Genomic DNA, 26,148 nt, shown 5'->3' with positions numbered 1-26,148 from the left:
ACTGATTGCATTGCTTATTTTCTTTTCATCCCTCCAATTAAGACAGGAAGGGTGTAAGTCTAGAAAATGAGTCTGCAAAACGCTCAGCTGCACTCATGGAACAGATCACTGTTGGAAATGGACCAGATGTCAGTATCTCTTCAGTATGGCCACTTGTTCTTATAATCCTTTTCTCAGTAATTTAAGTTGCACTGTAACAGCTGGGAGATTTGGATGTTCCCAGTTGATGTTAAAGGTAGGGCTTCATGAGAACAAAATAGGTGTATTAGTTAAATGGCCCTGGGAATATTATTTCCTATGGAAGGCAACTGTATATACCTGTATAATTGAACTCTTTGCCCTCTAAAGCAAGGTAGCCACATCCAGATCACTTGTAGGGACCTGTCTTCAGCCCATGCTAATTTCTCAGCTATGCACAAAAATCATTTGGGGCAAGGGTTACATCACCAGAATACAACCCCATTGAGACTCATGACCAGTGTGATCCAATTCCCCACAATTACTGCAGGGCTGTTGTTGAGAAATACGTAGCTTAACAAGCTAGACAGCTATACAGATACTTGTTTTAAAAAAAACTTGTTGTAAAGCTCCCTGATAGTTCCAAAAACATGAAAAGTGTGTTTCTGTAGGAGAGTGTCTCTCTTGGTGCTGGCAGCAGTGTTAAATCACGGATGCTGGGCTCAACACTGAACATTTCAGGCAGTGTTACTAACAAAAGGAACCTGCATCAGTAGCTGCTGCTAAAACGCCCATGGAGGAGGAGTTCCTTTGCACCTGCTGGGGCAGGGGCCCACCTGGATATGCAGTACTGATGTGTACCATGAATGTGACATCTGGATTTTGCTAGCATTGAGCTCATGCATTCAACTCTAGACTGACTCCAGCTATTGTAGGTTTTTATGGAAGCTTGCTCTGCTCTAACTGTACAGAAGACAAATAGTCTGCTGCTAAAATGAGATGAGTGGAACTGTATCACAAGCATAAAGCATTAGTCCCCAGCAGTCTGGCGCCTGTTCTCTTGCCAGTGGTGGGAGGAGCAGCAAACAAACCAGTCTCACTGGCAGCAGCAAAGCTTCTGCTGAAATCTAGAATATGTTTCATGTTCACCGTAGCAACCAGCCTAATTTTGTCCTCAACACTTTTTGCCCCTTTAGCTCTTTCCTTTTCTTTTGCACTTGAGGAACCCCTTGACCTGTGTGAGGGTTGCCCAACTCCATCGTGGCAGCTTGAAAGTGATGGAACGGGGTTCAGCAGCCACTTCCAGTGACACGCCTGCTGTGCTGCTATTTCTGTGCAGCGTGGCTCTGAAGGAAAGCCTCCTCTGTGCTCTTCACAACTGCCTCAGCCTCCTGGCTTAGCAGTAATTTATGGATCTATGTTCCTTTTGAGCTTTTAAAAATAATTCCGGTAGGAGGAGTTTGCTCTGGCTCCAACTGAAGTCAGCAGCAGGGGCTGTGGGGCCTGGTGTTAAGAGCAGAATTGGGATGCTCTTGCCCTAGGAGTGGCCTGCTTTGAGCAGGCAGCTTTAACTTTCCTTCCAAATACTGAGATTTTTTTTCCCCCCCGCTGCACTTCCAAGCCATCGGAGACCAGCCAGCGTTCAGCCGGGTGGCAGTGGGGAGAGGAGTGGCAGGAAGCAAAGGTTTGTTCGTTTACTGTTACCAATCCCATTGGAAACCAGGTCCAAGCCCCATGCAGAATTCCAGTAAAGCCCTGTCCTAAAGGGGAAACCTGGGGCTGTTCAAAGCCTGTGTTTTGTTGGCTCAAGCACAGCATGTTTCTGAGGCCTCTGACCTCCTCCCCGTACGCTGGCTCCCGCCGCGGCTCTTCGTTTGAGTTCTCTGTGAAGTGGAATCTATCACTAATGTCTGATATTTTTATTATTTGTAGGGGGGACTCTTAAAAGCTGGTAGCAATTAGAGCTTAAACGTCTTGGAATAAAAAAAAAAAATCCGCAAGAAGGAGGTTTAATGCTAAGCAGATGTGCAGGAGCAGCTGAAATATGCTGGCTGTCTTCTGCTTCAGAAGCAACCTCATCCACTTCTAGCCGCTGTCAGGCTGGGGCAGCTCAGAAGTGCTGCTGCTTTTATGCTTCTTCCTGGGCTGGGAAGCCCACACTGGTGACCTGTGGGATTGTTTACCCGTTAATACTTATATTGCCCTTCTTTTCTAGCTTAAGCCAATAGTTTTGACAAGAAGAAAAAATACTTTGTTTAAAAAGAAGGTTTTTTTTAAAAAGTGATACTGGCTTACAGAATTGGTTTATTTATGGTGAGATCTCACATGGGTGCCTGTAGCTATGGCTACTGTTGATCTAGGTTTAAACTCTCTCTCTTCTTGGGTAGACAGATCCAGAGTAGCCATAAACTTGTGTTTAGCGCAGTACATTTCCTTTTACTTTGGCTGTTTCTGTCTTTTGCTGCAGCTTGGATGGGGGCAAACAGAAAGTTTCCCAGTTACTCCTGCAATGCATCATCTGCTTGATTTGTCATTGTCATTCATATTCAGGTTCTTCTGTCTGGAAAAAGATCTGACAGCTGACTGAAGTTCATAATTGTGCTCTGAAGCAGTGGAAGTCTATTCAAAAGCTAATAGACAAGTTGCTGACAACAGCTCCTTCACACCCTTTCCTGTGCGTGCCCCAAGTCTGTAATAGAAACATGCTGTATATTCCCTCCATGAGCTACAGCACAAGTTACTCTGCCAGATTATTTCCTGTTGTAGTCTGCCAATGCAAAGCCTTCTTCATTTTTCCTTAAATGGCAGTCCAAAGTAAATTATTGTTATTTACCACTGCCTATTTTGTAGTGTATTGTGACAGTGCAGCACATGAGTTTGGGAGTCAGATGGTTGAAAGACTTCAGAATTTTCTCCAAGCTCCCACTATAGAAATACTGAATACATTTGAATTGCAGTGCAACTACATGACAAAAATTGTGTTCGTAATTTAAAGAAAGTATTTCAAAACCTCAGCATTCTCTTAATGCTGAGAAAACAGCAATGTATTTCTTGGACCTCTGGCTTCCATTGGGAAAGTTAGAAAGCTGTTTCTTAATGTTCGTATCATGGTAGCAATTCCTCAGTTGCCTATGTACTGTGAATCTATTACATTACTATCTATTAATCTTTTCACTATCTTGGAGATACTCTGCAATTCAAAAGATAGTAACAAATGGAAAAGGCCACTAGTATAGCCTGCTTTTCTCTCCAGGTGGTTGATTGGTGCATCTTCTCTGTTGTTAAACTGATGGGTCCAGAACAGGGTTTCCCATTGCAAATAAGTTTTACAAATTGTGTTTTGGAGTTGTCAGAATTTAGGAGATTCTTAGACTGTCATATAAAAATCTCTTTCTAGATGTCTCTTCTCCCAGGCAAGGAGAGAGTAACAGCTGCCCTTCTGCAACTTCATCCTACAGAAGGGGAATGTTATTTAGAAATGGGGGAAAATCTGTTAACTTTCAAAACATACTTCCAGTGTATTGAAGAAAAAAATTAACACTTGACATTTGAAGATTATTCCCAAATTCCCAAGCCAAGTGTTTCCACCTTATTTCATGGAGAAGGAGGGAAACCTTTTGACCTTGTTTGCAGCAACTCTTATCAACTTTCTCCTTAGCCTTATCTGTCTCAATCATCGGGTAAAAAATGAAATTTCTAGTTATACTCTGAATGCACCTTTATTGGAGCTTTGTATTCTTTTCTATGGAGCATTATTTGTCTATTATTTTCCTTGATGCAATTCCAGGGTAACAAGGTGTTTATACGTGTTTGCTAAGCTCAGTCTCTGAGAGTTGTCTGTCTTTTGGGTATAATTAACAGCTGCAAAGATACATAGTTTTGCAGGTCTGAGGCTTAATAAGTCAAACTGTCTCTTGCTATGTGTTTTCTGATCTAGTGGGAATAAGCTCAGGGCATATTTTACTCTTAGAGCTCAAAATTGGATCACCTACAGAGCAGTTTCATAAGTTCTGCAAACCCACTAAAACATAAAAATTACCTGGGTACTTCTTATGACTCGACCTTCCTCTGAGTTCCCATCATGCCAACACTACTCTTAAGAAAATCTTAATGTCTCTTAAAGCTGTCATTACTAACTTTGAGACTTTCTGATATGACTGGTTTTGACTGTTTTCTTGTGCCTCTAATTACTTTCTTTTTTCATGGCTGCCCTGTGATTGGATTTCAAGTTTGGATGTCCAGTTTGTCTGAGACTCCAAAAAAGAGTGTCGCTCCAGGTAAATTCTTGTGTCTCAGTGTTCTGCATGCTATTAAAACCAGAATTCTCTAGTTCAAGCTGTGTGGTTTTGGAGCTGTCTTGAATGTGGATCTCTGACGGTGAATGCCGAGGATCTGTTGTCTGCTTGTGTATTGCTTTTTCACGATGCATGATTTCTTGTAAGGAAGAGGTTTGCTTTTCTGATGATTGCCCCACCTTGACGTTGCTGCTGGCAGCGGTTGGTAGTTTGCAGGGTTTTATTTTCCTTGCCCAACTCAAAGCCACAGCCCAAGGCAGCTTCCCCTCTTGTGGGTAGGTTGAGCCTGGCCACAGCCAAGTACCTGCAAAGCTGTGATCTCACTGTTCTATGTGGGAGAAACTTTATGGGGCAGGATAAGGCAGAGAAACATGACTGTGCATTCCCTACCCTTCTGAAATGCTCTTTGCACTTCCCCAGTAAGTATAAGTGGTTTCATATGAAAAAGGTAAAACTCTGATAAAGATGCAAAATTTTCAAGGGAGCATCAGCCTCCTTGTTGCATTGAGTCAGGAAGGAGGAGGCGGAAGGGGAACAACTTCTAGGTGAGATGTCAGGGGCTAGGGAGCAGTAGTTCCATGCAAGGCAAAAATTAAGCTTTATAGTCTAAGGAATCAGGACTTCTGCTGTGTAACCAGAGGATTTCTTCTGCAAACATTTGTCACTTGACATGAAATGTCACAGAAGAATTACTTTCTTCTTTAGACTTAGAAGGAGAGATCACAAGTGATAGATCCTGTGTCTGTACAGGATGCTGGGCTGGTCACTCAAGCAGTTAAGGCTACCTATAGGTCTCAGGGCAAGGACAGATGGAAACACTCCTGCTGATTTCCATACCAGATTTGGTAAATATTCAAGTTCATGCCCTGTTGAAAGTATGTGAAAAAAATCCCACCATCCTCAATGGATGAGTGCTTGCTTGTCTGAAGTCTTTAGTGAGCAAGACTGCTGTGATTCCAGAAATGCTGTTCTTTACAGAAGCTGAATTTATCCTTGGGGGGGTTCTGCCTCGTCTTTACAGAATAGGTCTAATTTGAGGGTGATAACTGGATATAAAAGTGCAGAAGTATCTGAAGTATTCAGTCACAGGAGCCTGCTGCTTCATAGGTTATGGAGGAGTTGAGACAGAATAACAGAATGAGACTGAGCAGAAGAGAAATGTGCTAAGGAGGAGACAGAAGAGGTGGTGTCCCTCACGAAAAATGACAAGAACCCCTCAGATTACCTGGCTGGAGGGTGAGGTTGGGTTTCTTTGACTCAACAGATCTGTTGGAACCATTTCATGTTGTCATATATGAAATGGCAAACTGTGAATGCCAAGGTTTTTAGCTTTCTCAAAGGGCAAGGAAGCAAAATCTTTAATAGATACAATGTTTTTTTCCTTCTGTTTACTGATTTTAGCTAAATGCATGTTGCTAATTTGGAAAAAAAATTCTCTGCATGATGAGTGTGCAAATATAATTAATTGCATTGCATGGTGCTCGAGAAGGTGAACTGTTGATAAGCGCTGCTCAGAAGTCTTATGTACGTGTGGCAAGTACATACATTAGCTCCCCATGCTGTTCTAGTTCATGTGGCCTTTCAGTTTCTCATCCAAATGAATCTCCAGTTTCCAAAATAGCTGTTCTTCAGTACAGATCTGCCATAGGCTGTATCCTGATGTGTCAAGCATATAGATCAGGCTTGAATTTGGATGTGATCTTTACCTATGTAGTACATATATGTGCCCTAGCTAGCTAGGCTGTGGCTTGGAGATGAGAACAGACGCCAGTTTCATGCTGCCCAAGCTCTAGCTGAGGTTATGAACCTGCTCCATGAAGTGGAGATTAACCAAGACTTTAAAGTGGTTTCATTTTGTACTTCGGAAAAAGATGGGTGCCACACAGCCACACCCTGGAAGGTACTGTGGTGGGACTCTAGTTTGGTCACCCTGACTGGTGTCAAAATGCTTTGTGCCATGTGGAGGGATGGGAATGTGTTGCACCACTGAACAGGAATAGGGCAAATGCCAAAGTATATTGGTGACTTCATACTGGTGGAAGACCCAGTTTGGCAACTGTGTAAAAATCTCCAAGCAGTTTAGCAGATTTGTGTGCAAAATACTTAAGTATTCTTAACTGTTGCTACCTGTAACCTAGTTGGTTGGAATCACTGTTCAGAGAGCCAACTTTCCAAGAAGTGGAAAGAGGACTCAACTTCTTACTTTCACCCTCCTGCCTCTAATTTTTCTTGGCTCTGTTTTAAAACCTAGCAGATCAAAAATAAAAAATAAAAAATCCCAAGACCAATAGGCTCCACTTGGCAAAGGTCAGCACTGAATTTTTCTGTTGGTCAGGATTTCATTGGAAATGCTGCTGAGGCTGTAAAGAGGGAAGAACTGCACTGGAGCAGCTGCTTGAGAGAGTTCCTGCCATTTACCATGGGCCAGGCTCATTCCTGAGGTGCTCCCTGTGGGGGCTGTGGTTTGCTGCTGGTTTTAGCTGTGTGTCACACACACTCCAGTGCTGGAAGCCACAGTCTACCTTAAAGCTGCTACTTGAAGGCTCACCCAGATCTTGGTTCCTGGACGTGACAGGAAGTACTACATGTGTCTTATGGTGGGGAATGAATCCAGCTATCCAGTTAATTTTTTGCTGCTATGATTGCTGATCATAGTCTGTTCTTGGTGGCGATGTGTGCTGTTACATGTGCCCCCTGTAGCTGTTGGTAGCAGCAACCCAGGAGATTAGGAGAGACTTAGTACAGCTCATGGAGTTACCATCTAGACCAGATCTTGGCATGTTTGGCCCAAAAGATAGCAAGAAGGGCTAGAGCTTTGGCTACTATTACCCCATGTTCTGAAAGGCTTGCGGGGCACATGAGCGAGGAAGCTGGATGGATGCTCAGTTAGGGAAAGACTGCTTGTACATCAGTTACAGCTGCCAGCCTGGGGTGAGAGGGTTTACATGCTGACCTGGCCATTGCTGGATGCATGATGCTCAGTCGTGTTTTATTCTCAGGCATTCTTTGGGATTTGGACAAGGTTTTAGGCCAAACTCCTCTGGCTTTGGGTCTTCTGCATTACCTAGGTGGTCAGATCCAAACCATTCCCTTTCTGCTTTCCACCCCTCTCTATCTAATAGCAGGATGTCATCTGCTCTGAAACTCTCTTTTGAAAATGCAGGTGAGTGTCTCTGTGCTTTGTAAAAGAGCTACCTCGCCAAGCTCAGGGAAGAACTACAGAAATCGGTGTATTAATAACCTATTTGATAGACTTGCCCAAATGTTTATTTTCTTCTATTACTGGTGATAATCCAGACCTTGAGACTGGATTTGTACTGAATTTCTGAAGTAACTGTGGGAGGTGATGAACTTTTTTCTCTGTCCCTAAAACTTTGTGGCTCAGGGCTACTGCACCAAGAGCCTCTGAACTCTGAAGCTGAACAGTATTAGGACTGTGAGGATTGCTATCTGGCAGGAGGGATGCTACTGCCTGTGGCAGCAGTAGTCTTACCTTCAGTAATAATTGATGTACAAATGCAGCCTGAATTTTGGTAAGTGGCAACGGGGCTGCATCATGACAGGCTGGACTCCAGGAGTAACTAGGAGATGAGTTAAAACCCCAATTGTTTAGGGTACACAAAGAATAAAAAAATGGACAAAAATCCAAAACACCAAGACAAAACAAAAACCTTCATAGTGAATAGAAGAGAGATCCTAGACTGGAACAGCTTTGATCTGAATCCATGTTGTCCCCATAGAGATTTGTAGCAGGCTTCATTAGTCTCATCTCACTGCTTACTCTAGGAACTGGTTATTTTAAGAACTGCTTTTCCAACACTGCTGCAATAGGGTGAACTCTTATGTACTCTCGCATGCATTACATGGCAAAGTCTGTTTTATCTTGTGTGCAATACACACTTAACCCAATTTTTAGGCAGACCTAAGCTCTCTATCTTAACACAGTTCAAGATAAATCATGGGTGGAAGGCTCAAAGAAAACATGCAATTTTTATGTTTATTTATTATAGTCATGTGGTCCTGATAAGAAAGGAAAGAGATGAAGTTTTGAGGGGAAGGAATTCCATATGTTTAGAGCTGGGTGTATGGTTGCTGTAATGGGTTAGACTGATCTGTGGATTTTAAGTAGGCTTGCTGCTATTCTGGTTTTGGTTTTTTTTCCCTTTGTCCTTCTCTAAAAGGAGTTTTCCAGATATACATAAAAGTTTACCCTTCAAGAACTGGCTTAGAAGAAACCACAGCTCTAGATCCAAGCTACCGCAGTTACTCCTCCCTATGCATGGAAAAGTGCAGAGCTCTGCCATTATGTTATGGAATGCCAGGACACTCAGGACCGTGTCTGCCAGACAGCCCAGTGTGCAGACCCTGCACGTGTCCCCAGCAGCTGTGCCCATGTCGGAAGGGCTGGACTACCTGCCAGCTGGTTGTTCAGCTGTGACTCAGCCTTATGGTGTTCACTGGCCGTTTCTGTGGTTTTGGCTGCTTCTGCAGGACTTCCACTGACCAGCCCAGTACCAATTCATTTAGTCTCAGCCTGTAAATGCGTGATTGCTAATCACGAAAAAGCAATAGAAAAGCCTGTGCACTGTATGGATTAAAAGAGCAGACGTGTTTATAGCCTGATAACAACAGGGTAATCTGCCAAGATCAGGAGTCTCACATTCCCATATCCAGATGATTTTATTTTTGGAGTCCAGTTGGTGGTTTTCATTTTTGGCTATTGCAAAACCATTGTAGGTCTTAGCTGTTGCAACACAGGAGGAGGAGGAGGAGGATGATGTTATTGGAACGGACGTTCTGCGCTCCTATTTAGGAGGCTTTCACAGTAGTTGCTGGTCTCCGAGTACAGCAGGAGGAATGATGCTCCCTCCTTGCTGCCCGGTGAGGGGGACAGGGTGCAACTGTGTCACTTAATAATGCCAGCTGTGAGGGGCATGGACAAGCTCCAATGACATTTCTGCTCCGCCCCAGGAAGAGAAGTCCTGAGGTGAGGAGCGGGAGGATTGTAAAGTGAAGCCCTATGGAGAGGAGGAGGGCTATCCTCAAGACTTTAACCAGGAAACGGACTCGAGGCAAAAAGAAATGGAGAGGCAAGCAAACTCTTATTTCAGCCAGCAATCTGTGCTCTGCTCTGGGGAGGGCTTGCAAGTTGGAGCTTAACCAAAACAGTAATTCTGCTTTTTTGGAGGGAGAGGAAGGGGGGACCTTTACCTGGCACATCAATGTTATGCTATCGTCTGCTCTCCATTTCTCCTGCCTGGGCTGAAGATGCTTTTTAAAAAGTAGGGCTGTTGTGTCAGGGTGGCATTGCAGCTGTGTGTGAGCTTGCTGGGGAACTTGTGCCACGCTGCATCCCTCTGTGCTGGTGTGCTTGCACTGAGCAGGCTGTACTCCTCACTGCATGCTGTGTCCTGTGTTACAAATGAGACCTGAACTAATTGGCCGGGATGCGGAAGCGCCCATGGCAGTGGGTAAAATTGGTGCTGTGCTCCCTGTGGTGTTCCCTGTCTTTTCTTTTGAATCCTCTTTGGAGAGTCTGACATAGTGTAGCAGCAATGTTTTGGGCACCCTGAGTGTCACTGAGGAGTAATTCATCTAAAGCTTGTGGGGGATGGAAGGCTGAGAATGATTGAAGTCCCTTGCTCTACTGACTGTGCCTGAAAGGAATGTAGTAACAGCCCAAACTAGGCTACCCAGAAAATGGTTAAGGCTTTTGGTTACTGGAAGGAGCTGTTTCTCTGTCTTTTCCTCCTCCTCCTCTTCTTCCTTTATTTGCTCTTACTGAAATTTTCCCCACTGTGAAGTACCTAATCTTGGGTGACCATCACTCCAGGAGCCACAGGGACCCATGCCTCAAAATGGGGATATCCTCTAGGCATGATGTGCTGCAGCTGTAAATGAACAAGTTTGTTTGACCTTGTTACTGCCTAGACCAAGGAATTTATCACCCTATTTTTATTATTTTTGTCTTCATAGGAGCCCTGTAGCACTTATACAAGTGTCTGTTTAAACAGTTTCTTAATCGTATGTGTTCTTCTAGCCACTGTAGTGACAAAGACATTCTCCTGCAGTGACTACCTTATCCAAGGTAGGACAGAGTAACTCTAAGAAGCCCTGCTGGGTTTCAGATATGAGAATGCAGGTATAATGTATCTTGCCAAACTGTTTTAAGTGCTGCTTTTTTTTGGTTTGTTGGGGTTTTTTTGGTTTTTTGTTTTTTTCTTTTATATATATATATATTTTTTATATATTTAAGCAGAGCTGTGGAGGTGGATTTGGAGTGCTGATTCTCCATGTTGCCTGGCAAGGGCATTCCCCTGGCACACGGTCCCTGGCTTGGCCTCTGTGGCTGCTGGTGGGGTGTTTGCCAGCCTGTGCTCCAGCCTGGTCCTCTCCTTGTTTCCAGCAGGGACATGTGTATCACATGAACACTGCTCCTGCCACCAAGCCAATGCAGTCTTTCAGGTTTTTTTTCCCTTACTCCAGCCCTATGAGAACTGCCTAGTAGATTGGAGGAAAGAAGGCATTTGAGTTGTTGGTTTATTAATTAGCTTCCAGCATGTCCCCTGCTCCCCGTGCCACTGTTTGGTCCCTCTTGCCTTTCTACACACTGAATTCTCTGCTGTTGCACATGCATAGACATAAATCCATGACAGCTTTTGTTTCTGGTTTAAAAACTTGTATTTATCTCAAGACTCAAACAAAGTAGGGGTTGTAGGTATTACTTCCCTAAGTAGGTTGAAGGAAGATTCTAATGCTGCTGGATTCTGGACTGGAGAAAAGACTATGTGGGAAATAGGGGAAAGCATCTCATCATACTCTAGTTAGCCCAACTAGCACTGGTTTAAACCAGAGTGCACGAGTCAGGTTGATTGATCATGAAGAAAAGCATGATGCTTATTTGGAATGGACAGCTATGGTAAAAATTTGTATTATAAATTTCCATGTTGTCAGTTCATGGTCTTCTCCTATTCCTGCTACTGGCTGTGGTTCAACTATCTATAGAAAAGCTAAACCTCTTAAACGCAAGCTTCTGGAGGAGATGACTCCTCTTTAAAGAAAATTAACTTAAGTAATTTGAGGAGAGGCAGAGGCATGCTTAAGGAGCAAGTTAGCCTTCTAATTTTCTGGATTTCTTAAACTTGGTCCAAGGGGAGGCATTGTGATAGTGTTTCCTTTCAGGAAACAGTTGAATTAATTGCCTTTTTTTTTCCTAGGATTTTCATTTCACAGGATGCTGTTTTAATGGCTGATGTATTCTTTACCTCTTTCTTGGCAGGGATGCTAATTACTTGTCTGTCGAATCACTTTGCATCTCCAGTCCAAACACATATGAACGTGCTGAGTTTGGAAATACAGCACCCAGCATCCTGTGCTTGGCTGTCAGTCCCTTGACTTTTCTGGTGGACAGTTTCAGACCATGCTGCTTCCTTCCTGTGTTTTGTAGCCAATTTGTCATCAGAAATTAAGGAAAACCCAGAGTCGGCTCCTGGCTCTGTCCCTGTTGTGTAAAATGGGACATTCAGCAAGTTGTATCTGCTTCTGTGCTCCCTTTCAATCCGCATCTTAATCCAGAGCAACCGGAACTGCCTCTTAATATGTAAAATGTATAATAATGCTAGTATCCCAAACTGCTGTAATTGAGAAAACCTGAAAAAACAATTTGGCATTAAGGCATGTTGGCTCTTACAAAGTAAATACCTAAACGGAGAGGTTTTCCTTACTTTTCAAGGCGGTTTCCAGGCCGAGCACAGTCAGTCTGTGCCTGGGTCTGGGAGTGCAGAGGCCCCGTCTGTGCTGTTTGTGTTGCATTGCAGAGCCGAGATGCAGCAGCCCAAGGGCTCCCTCCACATCTGGCACTGTGCTGTGCCTGCCTCATGGCTCCACCTCAAAATGCATGATTTCGGTTTGGGGGTGAAAAAGTCAGAAATAATAATAAAAAAAGGACCAGTAGTGTGGGGGAAGGGAGGGAGGAGACCATTACTGCGCACCTTTCGTGGCCCCTGTTCGCCTAAGCGCCTGCTCTCATTCATAAATGGCTCTGACAGTCGAAAGCCCTTGGTCCGAAGAGAAATCGAACAAGTGGGGGTTGGCTCCGAGGGCTCCAGGAAGGCGATGCAGGGGGAGCCGAGCCCCGTCCCGCCGGGGCTGCTCTGCCGGGGGAATGCGGAACTGCGGAGCTGGCGGGGGGCAGGCGGGGGGTGGCCGAGTTTGAGAAGCGATCTGGCGCTATTACTTTTTTTTTTTCTTTCTTCTGTTTCAAGTAAACACTCTTCCCCGCCCTCCCCTCGCTCCCTCCACCCCACCTCCCTCTCTTTCAGTCCCGCTCATGTGTTTCTATTTAAGGGCTGCAGTGCAGACGAATATGATTGGCATCTACAGCCCCCTCTTGACTTTCAGCTCAAGCCTTTAGAGTGGAGAAGGAGCTGAGCCGCCAAGGGGAGAGCTGTTTCTTCTTTGGGTTTACTGGGGGGATGGCTCAGCTGTGGATTTATACTACTTCTGCCCAGGATTTTTCTATCTGAATGGGAGCAAGGATTGTGGAAACCATGTTGGGAAGAGGTTTATTTTAAGAATCCATCATGAAACTGTGCAACTAATTCACTTTTTTGGCTCATTTTTATATTTTTTTTCCTCCCCTTTTTTCTTCTTCTTCTCTCCAATGTCCCTCTGTGCTGCTGGGTTGTGGGCCAGAGGAGGCTGTTTCTATATGGCCAGCCATTTGGGGATATGCTGCGAGCCAAGGTTGTTTGCTGATTTGCTTGGCTCTGGTGACAAGTTGGCCTGTTGTGAATCGGATGGACGGAGGTCGCTCTCAAGGAGCCATGGCTGGAAGCTGGCTTACGGCTTGCTTTTTCCCTTCCCCAGGTGCTGATGCTAGCTCTGAACCCATGATCCTGGAGCAATATGTGGTGGTGTCCAACTATGAGAAGCAGGAGAACTCTGAGATCAGCCTCCAGGCTGGAGAGGTTGTGGATGTCATAGAGAAAAATGAAAGTGGTAAGTTATATTTGCTGCTTTTCCCTCTTCCAATGGTCCAATTTTTGCATTTGTTCCTCTGCTTTCAGTTTCCTCATCACTACTTAGCTGTGTTTGCTCCATCTGGTACAGTTACTATGTCTGGCAGAGGATGTTGAAGTTTCTCAATGTTGATTTGGGCTGGGGGCCAAATGTTGCCTTCTACTGTAAGAATGTTTCATAGGTTTTGTGTGTTAATTAGCCAAGGTACGCTAATGGAAAATGAAGGTGACGGAGAGAAGGTTCTGCAGCTAATGAAGCTGATATATAGTAGGCTGCTATAGTTGCCCTGCTGTCTCTTCAAGTTTCTGTCAGTATTTCCATTACTAACTCCCTTTGCAGAGGATTTATAGGATGAGTGTTTAAAAATTTCTTGGGATGAAACTTGGCTTGACAGCTTAGTCCATGGCCCAGAGCTCGGTAGGGAGGGGAGAAAATGTGTGCAGATAAATACGTGGCCATGCAGTTTGAAAACTTCTTGCAGAAGTGTTAATTGGGGAATTTTGAGGCAAAGAGGCAGAGGTTGTCATGTAAAAGCAAGATGAAATCCCCTTCTACCATGCATGGAATAGCCAGCTTGCACTTGGAAAATGAGACTTTTGGCAAGTGTTTGTGTAGATTTCTTTTATGTACTTTAACTTTTGGATGCCTGGTAGCTTTGAGTTGGGCAGAACACATGCAGGAGACTGTGTACGTGTGAGTGATTGGAGTGGCTGAGCAGCTGGTTTGAATAACTGCCTGTCTGCAGCTCCCCCTCCTCCCCTCCAGCACTCCTTGTGTATTAATCCAGAGCTGTTGTCCAGGACTGGTTTCCAGCCCACTCGTGACTTGTGTGTCCTCATCCAGAGGAGCTGCTGACATTTGGATCTATTCAAGCCAAGGCTTACATTGTGGTACCTCCACATTGAGGGCCCTTGCCACTGGTAGGCTCTGGAGTGTGCTGGGCACAGCAGAACTTGGGGACACAAGGGCACCCTGATATGAGGTTCAAATTCAGCAGAGCTTTGGAGCCAGGTTATCCACAAAGATGACTATGCATTGTATTTTTTTTTTCCTTCTTTTGATGGAGTGGTAATTTCTCTGTTGTATGAGAGCTTCATGCTTGTTTGGCTCAAAGTGGTGCAGTCATTTGCTGGCTGGTGACTTAGTGTGAAGTCCAGAAGGATTGTGTGTAGAAAGGCATTGGCTGGTATGAACAGAAATACCCATCTCCTGGGTATTGACTGCATCACTTGTAAAACTAATAGAAACCAAACTGCTCATCTACCCCACTTTAAAGCAATAGTTATGATTGAAGAAGGAAAAATGTCTTCACTTCTTGAACTATGTCTGGCCTAGTGGATAAGCACTCTCCCTTCCAAGCCTACAGCTTCTCATTGTCAATAGTGGGTGTCCCTGGCACCAGAGCAAGCCTGGTTATATTGTGACAACTTATATTCATATTAATGATATCCTTGTCTTGGATAATGGCTTATGGAGCCAGGGGAATTAACCGGGCTGTTAAATAATACAAGAAGTGTCTGAATTCCAGTTACAGTTCCTTTGTGTTTTCATTTAGTGTGGCCTCTCTGCCTTGCACAGTTCAGACCACATTGTGTTGAACCACATGGTATGCAGAGATAGAAATGGAGAATGTCAGGGTTTGAATTAATTAGTGGGTCCAGGAATGTGACTCTTCTCAGGGAACATCCTTGAATTTGGATTATACTTCTTAAAACTATATTCTGATGCTTGGCAGCCAGATTCCTTAGTGTTCATGTAAACAAGAAAGGAAATCTGAAGCCTGGAATTCCATGCTGTGATTTTGCTCTTTATTTATGTATGTACAAAATAAAGATACCTATAATCTTAAAAAAAGCCCAACAGATAAGCTCATAAGTCACAGGTTGGTGATGGAGAGAGCGTCACTTGTTTGGATGCCTCTTAACCATTCTGGTAAGGAACTCATGGTTTAGTTATTCCAATAACAGGACTCCAAAGAGTCTCTTAATTCTTCCCTAGGTTAGGGATACCACAGGAGTGACCTCAATACTATGTCTTCTTGTCTCTTCAGCTACAGGTGAACTTTTGGATGGCATGTGATGAAACTAGCAAAAGTTTCTCAAGAGTCAGCTTTCAAAACTTATGAATTATGGCTTGAATTTGATTATCTGCTCAGCATAAGCAAGCAAACCTAGGAGATGTGGTTATGACCTCTAAGAACACGGGGATATAATTGTCAAGAAAATAAGATTATTGGGCTATTCACATGTCTAGTACTTCATTTCACTGTATGGTTATTTTTGCCTTGTAAATGTTGTGAAACTACCTGTGATGTGTAAATTGAGCTCATTCTTCTAATCCATGCAAAGGAGATGCAAGGTGTTTTGGATGTCACCTGCTGCAGGGAAAATGTCTTCAATGAAAGGAAGGAAGAGTGGCTAGGCAGCTTTTTAACTGACAGCTGAGAAGTCCTGTCAGACTGGACAGTGTGTGTGGAATGTTCTGTTGGGCCAATATTTTGGACTTCCTTGTATGTATAGAAATGTATATATCATATCATGTCTGCTTTGGGTGTTTAACTGTACTTTGGGGAGGTTAGATGTGTAAAGGCACAAATGACTTTCATTTTAAAAGCTTGCCTGAACATGGTTGCCAAGGACACTTAAATGGTTCTTTTGTTTTTTGGAGTAGAAAAACTTTTAACTTGGCTTTGTTGCATGGCTTTCAGAGGAAAGAAACACCTTCTCTTTTCTGGTCAAATCTCCTGATGTTTTTTACACAAGGAAACTCACAATTGGTTTTCAAATGATAGTGCATGTTTCACATCCTGCTGGATGTTTTATTCTGCATACTTTTAGGGCCTGAGCTTGAGTTACCATCTTTTCTGATGTTTGCTTACAAGTTGTGGGCTCTCCTGAAAGGACGTAAGCTGTGCTTGTTCAAAGCCCAGTGTTTAGGGCAGAGGTAGAAGTGGGGTAAATATCTGGTTTTTGATTGATTGAAGCCTTATTTGGTTTTCATCAAGCTTCTTTAGCTTCATCTTAAGTGTGTCACATTTACTGTGTAGTATTATTCAGTGTTACTTTTGTCGTGTAAGAGATGGTATTTAAGGTGTCTCACATTTGGTAGGGCTTGTGTCATTTGGTTTTCTCTTTCACTAAAAGAGCTGGATAAGTTGTCTTCATCATTGTGCTAGTGAAAGTTATTACTTGGACATTATTTGAAGTTGAAACTTCTGTCCAATATTATGACTTAAGAGCAAGGTCAGTGTAGCATATGTGGTGAATAATTTCCAAAACCCTTAATCTGAGTTCTGAAGCCTTTGGGTCACTATAACCTGTTTGTTGCTGCAATTACTGTAGAAGCAAACCTTGCCAGACTTAAATAAAGCTGTTGTACTTCAGAACAAGTTATTTAGTAGTGTACCAGATCTCAGACTCCAGCATTTGGTTTTTTCAACAAACACCTACTTTGGCTCAACAAAAGTTGTCCTTCAGACCTTAATTCTGTTTATAAGAGCAGTGCGCCTGTTGTATCTGATGAATATTTATCTCTTTCTTTTTTCCTTATCTGGGAGAAAAATCTGTATGTAGCAATGGTCACAAATACACCAGGAGAAAAAAAGGAGATTTACAGTCTCTACAGATGTTGTCTGGGAAGGGGCTGTAGTTGCAGGGCTTACGTTTCTTGCTAGAGGTGACTGTGATTTGTTTAAATGCAAGTTGTAATCAACCTGCTCTGTCCAACACTATCTAAACATTTCTGAGTTGTTTCAGAAAAACTTTGTGAATAGTTGACGTAAGTCCTGTCTGTCGACTACATAGGCTTCTTTTAAACCTTAACCAAAAAAAGCCTCGTGGAATGACTTAAAAATGTATTTCTGTTGCAGTAAAGAAATGTTGTGACTTTAAAGCAGGAATCTGACAGATTTCTTTAAGGTGGAAGAGGGGGGGCCAGAGCAGCTCCCTCTGCCAAGTTTTGCATGGATGTGGCTTGAAATGGTTAAGCTATAAACTGTGTCAGCAGTGTTTGTAATGGAAAACCTGACAGACAGTGAAGTATGAGCACAGTCCTGAAGCACCTCTGCCTCTGCTGCTGCTCCTCTGCTTGCAGGCAGGGTGGGAGCTCTTCCCTTGCAGCCCCTGGGAGCCGTGCCTGCGGTGGAGGCATCGTGGGATGGTGTTTTCAGCTGGGCTGAGAAGGGCTGTAGCCATTTCCTCTGCAATTACATAACTGCAGACCAATTTTTAATGTTACAGTATATGTAATACGTAAAACAAGGCTATTATGGTTAGTGTAACTTTATCAGGACCCAAAGGAACCTCTGGGAAGGGAGGCTGTTCTCCTCTCTTTATCTGGGATGTGGGACTTGGCACTGAAGTATCACTGTGGAAGATCCTTGCTCATCTGGGAGTCCTGGCAGCTCCTGGGAGTCCTGGGACTTGCTGGTTGTCCACACAGTGCCAGGAGGTGAGCATGTGCCTGTCCTTTGCTACTCCATTTGGTTTCACTGGTGCTGCTCACTGGCTGCAGTTGTGACCTAGGAGAGGGGCACAGAAAGGTCACAACTCTCAATTCCTGGGGATGCGCTGGCTTTTTGGAAGCTCCCTCTTAGACTGAGGGCTTTTGGAGTTAGGCTTCTGTCTCTTCATGGAGAACACAGCGCCCTTTATTTGAAGGTGTTGCTTTCCACAGTTAGTAAGTGAATTTATTTGGTACCAGAAGAGGCCAAGATTACTTTCATGGTTAACTGCTGTATCTTCACTAAAGGCACACCCTTAAAGTGTTCTAAGTAGAAACAGGGAAAGGAAGGTTTCTTGCAACTCATGGACCAATCTTGCATCTTCATATCCCTTCTGCCATGCCTGTTCTTGCAAGTAGCATTAATTTTTAGTCATCTTTCTTTAGTGTTGGTGGGGCTTTTGTTTTAAATTTTGTAGAGATCACTGTTTCTATCTTGCATCTGCTTTTTGCTGCTCTGCCTCTTTTTCTAGGTCCTTGTCTTCCTGATCCCCCCTTTATACACAGAAGGGACTGTCTGTACTGCTAGAAAATGTCTCTGAGCATTAATACTATCTTGTAAAAGCTGGCCAGACCCAGTACACTTCTGTTTATTCACAGATAAGTGGCAGTCTAGCAGTTTTCTAGGTTTCAAATGTGGCTTTAGCTCTACACCAAATTACAAATGCAGTTTTGTAGTTTGCTTGTGGACTGTCAATAGCCTTGTATCCACTGGTCAGATGTGCTACCAGACACAGTAATTGCCAGCACTGTGCTTTATTTCAGGTGCAATTGGTACATGTTGGGTTCCTTTAGAAAATTCATTTTTTGTTTTGTTTTTTTTTTCCTTTACATAGTATTTCAAGAGAGTGTAATTCATCAGCTATGATGCAGGACTTGTGATCTGTTTGTACACCCAGATTTGCCCTGTTGTTTGATCTGAGAAACTACTTCAGTTCTGTGTTTCCACTTCCCAGTGTGTCTGTGTATTTGAATTTTAAGCCTTGTAAGAGACCAAAGTCACGATACAAAAAGTAAATACTCACTCATACAGCAGCCCCTTCTCTTGGTTGGCCCTTGAGCTGTGCCTGGAATTTGAGAAGAAACAAACACTTCTGTAGGTTGAACACTTTTCCTCAAGCACTGTTGGCTTTATTCCAGAGGACAGGTTTAGGTGAGTGGCCACCACTAAATACCTGGGACAGCTTGTCTAGCTGCTTCTGTATGCACCAGTGTTCATAACTTTCTAACAAGAAGAGCCAAGTTTAAAGTAGGACCACTCCAAGCCCCTTTTTCAAAAACAAAGGTGTGTAGCCTTCAGTGTCCATCCCGAATGCAGTACTGCCTTGCCGTGTGTCCTGCCTTTCTGGCACCAGCCCAGCAGCAGAGGACACTTGATCCATTTATGAATCAGTTCCTGTCCTGCTGCAGTTTCTATCCAGTGTATGCACTACTGCAGTCAAACACAGGCCATCTGAAGAGGCAGGTTGGGTGATTTGGAATTTTTGGCTAGGAGTTACTGGAAAGTTGTTTAATGTCATAAAAAACAGTGTTTGTAGACATTTTCTCTCCAAACAGGGACAATGCTGACAAAGCAGAGATGCTTTCCTCCTTCAAATGTTTGCAGCTCAGGGGTGGAGAAAGGCTTCTCTGTGCAGGCAGAGGTTCAGAGCTGTCTGTGTGGAGAGTAAGGATGCTCAATGACATTTGTTTGTCTCACTGCAGCAGTGTCTTCAGGCTTTTTGGAGGCAGTGATCAAGGCTGGTTTTTCATTTGCTTTGTTCTGCAACAGCATAAGCAAAGTATCCTATTGATGCATCTGGTAGCAAAGGGTGGGTTTTATTTTAAATTTTAGCTGTCTTGGAAACTACTGTCTCTGGAGGGAGCCTGGGTGCTTTGTTTTAAAGTAGTCATTGGAAATGGAGTATTGATAGGAGGATCAGGGACATCTACACCGACCCAGGTTCTGTGCTGGCTCCAGGGGAAGCCTGGGACAAGTTTAGAGCAGAGAGGTAAAACTGGATGTGAGGATTTGCTCTAGCCAAGTTCTCCTGGAAATCAGCTCCTTTCTGGGAATACAGTGTTTGACCAGCCCTGCAAACAGGCACTCCCTCTTCCAGTGGCCTGTTTGCAAAATGTTGAATGGATGGAGAGAATTTACACTCACACCAGAAACAGCCGGCTCAGCAGATGAGGAGGAGCCCTCCCTCCTCTGCTCCTGCCCTTGGGAGCCCAAGGGTGGGGTGACACTGTGTAATGACTTTAGCAGATGTAGTAAGCTGGAAGCAGCCCTTGTCAGCCTACCCTGAACATTCTGGTGATTGTTTTGTAAGCTGTTTTCTGAACACCTTTTTTCTTCCCTTTTTCCTAATCTGGTTTATTTTTTAACTCTGCCTCTGCAAGGATAAGGAGGATGGTAGCTGCTTTCTTTCAGCAGTTTTTTGACTGTTTTACTTTCAGCAGTCAAAACATGTTGGTATGGCTGAAGCCCTCATTTGGTTTTCCACGACTAAACTTGAATTTACTGTGCCCAGAAAAGAATCATGCCACAACATTTCTGAAGTAGTTACCTCTGAGCTGCAGTTCAAGGCTGCCTTGTACATAGGTTTGATTGACTAGGGGTTGAGACTGAAGTTCCTAGGCCTGTCTATTGCTTGAGTATCGCCACACCAACACCTCAGCTGAGCTTGGGATGTTGCTGCATAAAACAAAATGCTTGAATTATGACTGTTTTGTGATATTTATATTGCTGTCTTGTGATGTCTAAATGGCTTCCTCTGCCCCACTTAGTAACTTACATGGCAATTGACGTTTGTTTCTGTTTAAGAGCTTGGAAGGCAATTCTCTGTGTTGGAACAGAAGCAGGGTTGTCATTACTCTGTTTTGTAGTTGTCCTCTATCTCTGTGGAAAATGAGGTTGTTCTCCACTGGCACCTCTGAAATGGCTGTTGTTTTGTGACTGTGCTAAGGGATTAAGGTGGGCTCCTGCTTTTCAGCTGGTGGTGATATTCGTTCCAACCCTGTGACAGGGGGAGAGTGTCCCTTGAATTGTGCTGTGACATTTCCATCTCTTCTGGTAAGCTCTTCTGCATTTCAAAGACATCCTTGCTTGGTTTTCCTTTGCCCAGCTTCAAATTGCAATTGGTATTTGCTCTGCCTCCTTACTGACAAGCTCATTAAGAACATTTGAAATACGGCTGTCTGCTAAAACTCTGCCCTTTGCAGAGCCTTGTTCTGCTGAAGCTTTCCTGGGACACCTTCTGGCTGTGCTGGGGCTCTGCTGTTGGGGATATTTTGCCTATTGGGATGGAGTTGTTGACTGTGGCTTGTGTTATCTGGGTTCCCACTTGATTTGGGAGCAGCTCAGTGTCATACTAAAGTGACCTTCAGTGCATTTATAAAGCCTTGCAGAAGTTAACTAGTACTGGTGTTCCCTTGGGTTCCCAATTGAAGGTTTCAGAGTAGTAAGAAATTAATTACTATTTTCCAAGCAACACTGCCTCATTTGATTCCCCTATAGAGGGAAAAGAGTGATTAAGAAGTAATAGGGAGACAAAAGATGTTACAGGGTTGTGTTTTTCTAAAGCATTTTCATTTTTAACACTACCTATCAGATCCCTTTTATGTAGTGTTCACTTTTAAATAGTTTTAAAGAAGCATCTCTCCAGATTAAGACATGATAAAGTAGCTTCCAGTTTGAAACTGTCCCTGTAGAACATGTTTGGGGCTATAGTGTGTGTTTTACATTCATTTTTCTAGTCTTACTCCCATTGTTTGTCTTACTTGGGCAACTGGTGTTCTGACAGGGCTAGTTCAATTATGTGGGTCTTTTTCCATTTTGTGGAGACATCTAAAGGCCAACCACTTTGACTTTTGCATTCATTTAGCTTTTCTTTAGCTGATACAATGCCTCTGTGGGACAACTCTCCCACACCTCTAAATTTCTCACAGCTGAGGAGAAGGGCGATTGCTGTGAACAGGAAGTCTCCAAGTATATTAAATATGAATCCCTAGGGCTGGGTTTCTTCCACACTGTCTTCTAAGTGAACACTTCACTGAAATGAACATGTTCGCTTTTCAACTTCCATCCACCTGCCTTGACATAGAACAATATACTACCCATTTAATTGTGGTTAGATCTTCAGTTGAATTGTAGATTAGAGAACATCTACATTTCTCTAATTTCTCAAGAAATGGGAATTGGAGCCCAATGAGAGGAACTCCCCTGCCTTACAAGTGCCAGCAGAGCAAGCCCACTTGAAGGGGCCAAGACTTCACACAGGCAGAACTGGAAGAAGTCCCACATGGTTGCCAGGTCAGCATGTGAGGAGGTTGTTCTTGTCCTCAGAGCTCAAGAAGTGTATTTCAAAAGGGTGGGGTGGGGGGAATCAATGTCAGCACTTGAAAGAGATTGCTTCTGATCTGCACATTTTTTGATTTCTCCATATCCAAGGAGCTGAGACCCCTCAGACCTCCTCTAGCAGCAGGAGAGGGAGCAATCCTGTCTGGACTTCATATTTGCTAGCTGTGGGCATGAAATCGGTTCCAGGGTTTCTGAGACTGCCCTGTTAGTCTGTCTGCTGGGAAGAGGGTGGGATGTGACCACTGAAACCACAGACTTGAAGAGTTAGTTGTGCATAAAGGCACTTCAGACAAACTGGGCACATCGGTAAGATTGGAGAAGCAATGGCACAGAGGCTGTGCTACCTTTAAGTTTGCCATACAACACATCCAGCTATTTCTGAATAGTATGATATCTACCAGGCCTCTGAAAACTTGAATTCTGAAATTTCCAGCTGCCTGCAAGTTTCTTCCTCTTTCCCTTCTCATTTAATCCTCCTCTGCTGAGACTTTATGCTCAGGCAGATAGTTAAATTCCCTGTTTCTTTTGCATACCCTCTTTGGAGCCCAGGATGGCAGTCTGAAAATGAAAAAAATTTTGCATAGCATCACCTGTTGGAGCCTTTACTCGTTACCTCCTCTGTTTATACAGTCACTGCTGGTTTTGGGACCCTGAAACCTGCCCCAAGAAAACGTTCCAAGGAAAATCTGCTTTTCATATTAGAATGCATAGACTTGCTAATGACTGAGTTTCCTATATCAGCCAAATAGGTCACCAGCTCAGCACTGCTGCAAGAACTACCTGAGGCCAGGAAGATACAAGTACTATCACTGAGGCCTTCCAATGGGTCCCATAGTTACCCTCTAAGCTACATTCCTTTGGATGTGACTGCTTTTAAAAAAACAACCAACCAACCAAAAAAAATTTAAAAAAAATTATTTTTAATTATTTCATAGTTTTTTGTTATATCAAAGTTTCTTTTAAGAAAGCTGGTCAATGAAATGTCTTTAGATTAGCCCCCAAAATACTAAATCTAATGCATAATGGCTGATGTTTTGTGCCCTTTGTTCTAGTTAATCAAGATAGTAATTATGCACAAAGACTTTGGCTCTTGGGGTGACTTTCAGGCCTGTTTTTCAAAGTAAGAAAAAGACTGATGGTGCATTTTTGTTGTGTCAGATGAGGACAAGATTAATAAAGGATGGAAGAGATTTTTTTTTCCCCAAGCTGCACAGCAAATAAGCAGTTCCAATAATACTTTGGCAGCAAAATGGAAGCTTTAATCATTAACAGACATGTTTCAGTTACGACCAGCAACATAACTCCATGTTTTTGGTTTTCATGTTAAAAAGAGTTCAGTTTTGCCACAAACCAGTTTATTGTCCATCTTCAGATTTAGCAAAACCTATAGGAGTGATTGCCTTGCTTAGGATTGCTACAATACAATGAAATTTAGGGATGGCTTGACAAAAGGGTGCATGTTGGCTCTTCCCATCCATCACATCCTCTCTTCCCCATCGGTCTGGGACATCAGACTTTCTGGCATTCTTGATGGAGAATTTATTTTTTTGGTAGAAAGATGTTGGCTTGTGGCTGGATTAACCAGAGCCGTTTAGAAGCAGATCTCATTGGTGGCAGACGAGATGGGCTCTTGCGGAGATCTGTTTTCTTGCTGGCTTCTTGTTACTAAATTTATTGGCAAGTTCAGTTTTTTTGTATCTTGATACAATGTGACTTCATCTGAAAGTTGCACATGCAGTGGGACATCATTTCAAATGAAGCTGGACTGCAGTTGTATTGGCAATGTAGTCAAACTTCATCTTGGTGATAACAGCAAGTATTTCTCAGACCTCGCTTGAGTCTGTATCTGTTTTTCCCTGCAGTGTGAATGTGCGCTGGGGTGCCCGAATGTGTTGCTTTGAAAAGCTGTTGTAATTCAGTTGCAGAACTGCTTCCAGCTGATCTCTCTCTCCCATCACATTGCACACCCTTTCTGGTCAGCATGCTGGTGAGATCAACTGTAATGCAATTCTGTCTCCCAGCCCCTGGAGAGTAAGGGCAGTGCTGAGTGCATTTGTGCTGCAGACTGAGCTTTAGTTTGCTCCTTTATTAATACACCTGCTATATGTTTGTTTAAGAATCACAGACTGGTTTAGTACTTACGTAAAAAAAAAGGTTGCTTTCTCGTGATTAGCAGCAGCCTGACTAGCCAGACCAATGCTGTCAGGCACACGTCTGTGCTGATGAGGGCAAGGTAACACCTTCATGATTTGATGTCCAGGTCTTGAGTCTGGCTGTCAAACCGTGGCCATATTGCAGGTGAAATGTATCCTTAAAGGATGATAGCACTTAAGGACCAAACCTGGAATGGAGTTGGAATGACAAATTTCAGTGGGCTGAAACTGAAGTTATGAAAACCCTAAATGTGATTGCTACTCAAACACAATGGAAGTGATGGGGAGGGGGTTGCAGGGTAAATTTCCATGCAGTGGTGACCCTAAGATTAGAAAAACAGCATCTAACATTAAACTTGAGTTGTTGGCTTGAACATTGATAAGTTCAAAAATGGCACTTTAATGTCCCACATGAACTTCCATAGCTTTTGGATGTTATCAGAGACCTCAGTGCACAAGGAAAAGCCAAGCTGTTTGGAGACACTCAACCCATTTGTCTTAACTGAGTATTGCTGGAGATTTAGGATGGGTAATGTGAATTTGGCAAGATCTATCATTGATGATTAAAACCCTAGGATTAAACTGAAGGCCAGTTTATTCAGTGTCCTGGAAACCACTCTGAAGAGCCTGCATTTCTGGGTGTCTGCAAGGACAAGACTGCACACACTGATTCATGGGATGGAAGGTGAAGCTTGCTCGTTTGCCTGAAAACAGGATCAGGAGTCTGAGGGACAGTTTCTTTGATGTTTTGTTCTTAATTCTGACTAAAATTCCTTACCGTTACTGGGAAGGAAATGCTCTGCAGAGCACAAAGAATCAAAATTACAGGATGGCTGTGTGCTCAGGGTGAGCTTGCAAGTTATTCCCTTGCTTCAAGTAGTCTGTGACCAAAATGTCCTTGAATAAAAGTAGAATGACCAGAAATAGGATGCTATTTTCATTGCAAGGCAAATGGGAGTCTGAGTCCTGTAGAAAATGCCTCTTTTGCTCCTCCAGCTAGCAAAACCGGTTCCTGTACTAGTTACAAGATAAATTACACACTTGATCATTCCAGATATCTTCGTATTTTTAGAGCTGACTATACACTTCCTGGACTGTTAGCCTTTTGGTTTTAAAATAAGAAGTGAGCTTCTGAGGCTGGCATGTGAGCCTTTCCACTTCACTGAGAACTGGCAAGTTAAGTATCTCTTTCACAGAAGTATTCAAGTTTGAGAGTCAGCCACATGAAAGGATGTTGCTTTCCCTATGCCACCCCGGAGACTCCTCAGCAAACAATCCCAAACAGAAACCAACATCCCACAATAAGGACACTGTCTGTAGAATGTGCGTGTGGGATCTTGGGATCTGAATGGTTCTGGGGATTGCAAGATCCCTGCTGACACTGGTTTGGATTTGGCTCTGGATACTGGGAATTGTTGTATAGAGACATTTGAGGGAAAACGGTGGTTGTTTCAGAGAAACTTCCATCACAGATGAGATGTAGCCACCCCTTGTAGTGCTGTGACAAATTCCAGGGTAGCGACCTCCTTGCATGGTGCACTTGAGTTGCACAAGGGCCTTTTTTCCACTGATTATGTGTAGATGTGACAGAGGCTGAGTGGTTGGACATGCACTTGTCCTTTGCAAGTGTGTCTTGGAGGCACTTCAGTGACAGGAATTGAAATAGTGGCTGGGCCAAACTCACCTGTATCTTAGCAATGGCTGCAGCCTGCCAGATGGCTCTGATGCTGTTTTATATTTACAGATACTCTGGCTTCTGTAAACAAACTGTGCCAGGTCCTTGGTACATCAGGAAAACCATCTGCTACAGCTGAAACTTGCCAAACCTGCTCATTTTTCTCCCTATTCTCAAATCGTATAACCCTTCCTCTTTCTTTTT

The 26,148-nt window shown here is 43.4% G+C and overlaps 1 protein-coding gene across 8 annotated transcripts in view; it reads left to right on the top strand.

The window, feature by feature from the left end:
* The window catches only part of SH3PXD2A (SH3 and PX domains 2A), a 247,803-nt gene that overhangs the window by 163,044 nt on the left and 58,611 nt on the right, over positions 1–26,148 (top strand). For 4 of the 8 annotated variants that reach the window (XM_088059690.1, XM_088059688.1, XM_088059687.1 and 1 more), the window contains 2 exons: positions 4,188–4,235; positions 13,122–13,253. In XM_088059690.1, the coding sequence (XP_087915816.1) occupies positions 4,188–4,235; positions 13,122–13,253 (180 nt within the window). Of the gene's footprint in view, positions 1–4,187; positions 4,236–9,119; positions 9,344–13,121; positions 13,254–26,148 lie in introns of those variants that run through there. The other 4 variants (XM_088059689.1, XM_014250099.2, XM_088059693.1 and 1 more) reach the window with 3 other exon arrangements.

This window comes from Pseudopodoces humilis, chromosome 9 (genome assembly GCF_049639895.1).
Source record: "Pseudopodoces humilis isolate 2021_Gansu_Grassland_sample_001 chromosome 9, ASM4963989v1, whole genome shotgun sequence".
Taxonomy (NCBI): Eukaryota; Metazoa; Chordata; class Aves; order Passeriformes; family Paridae; genus Pseudopodoces; species Pseudopodoces humilis.
This window is presented reverse-complemented; position numbering and strand designations above follow the sequence as displayed.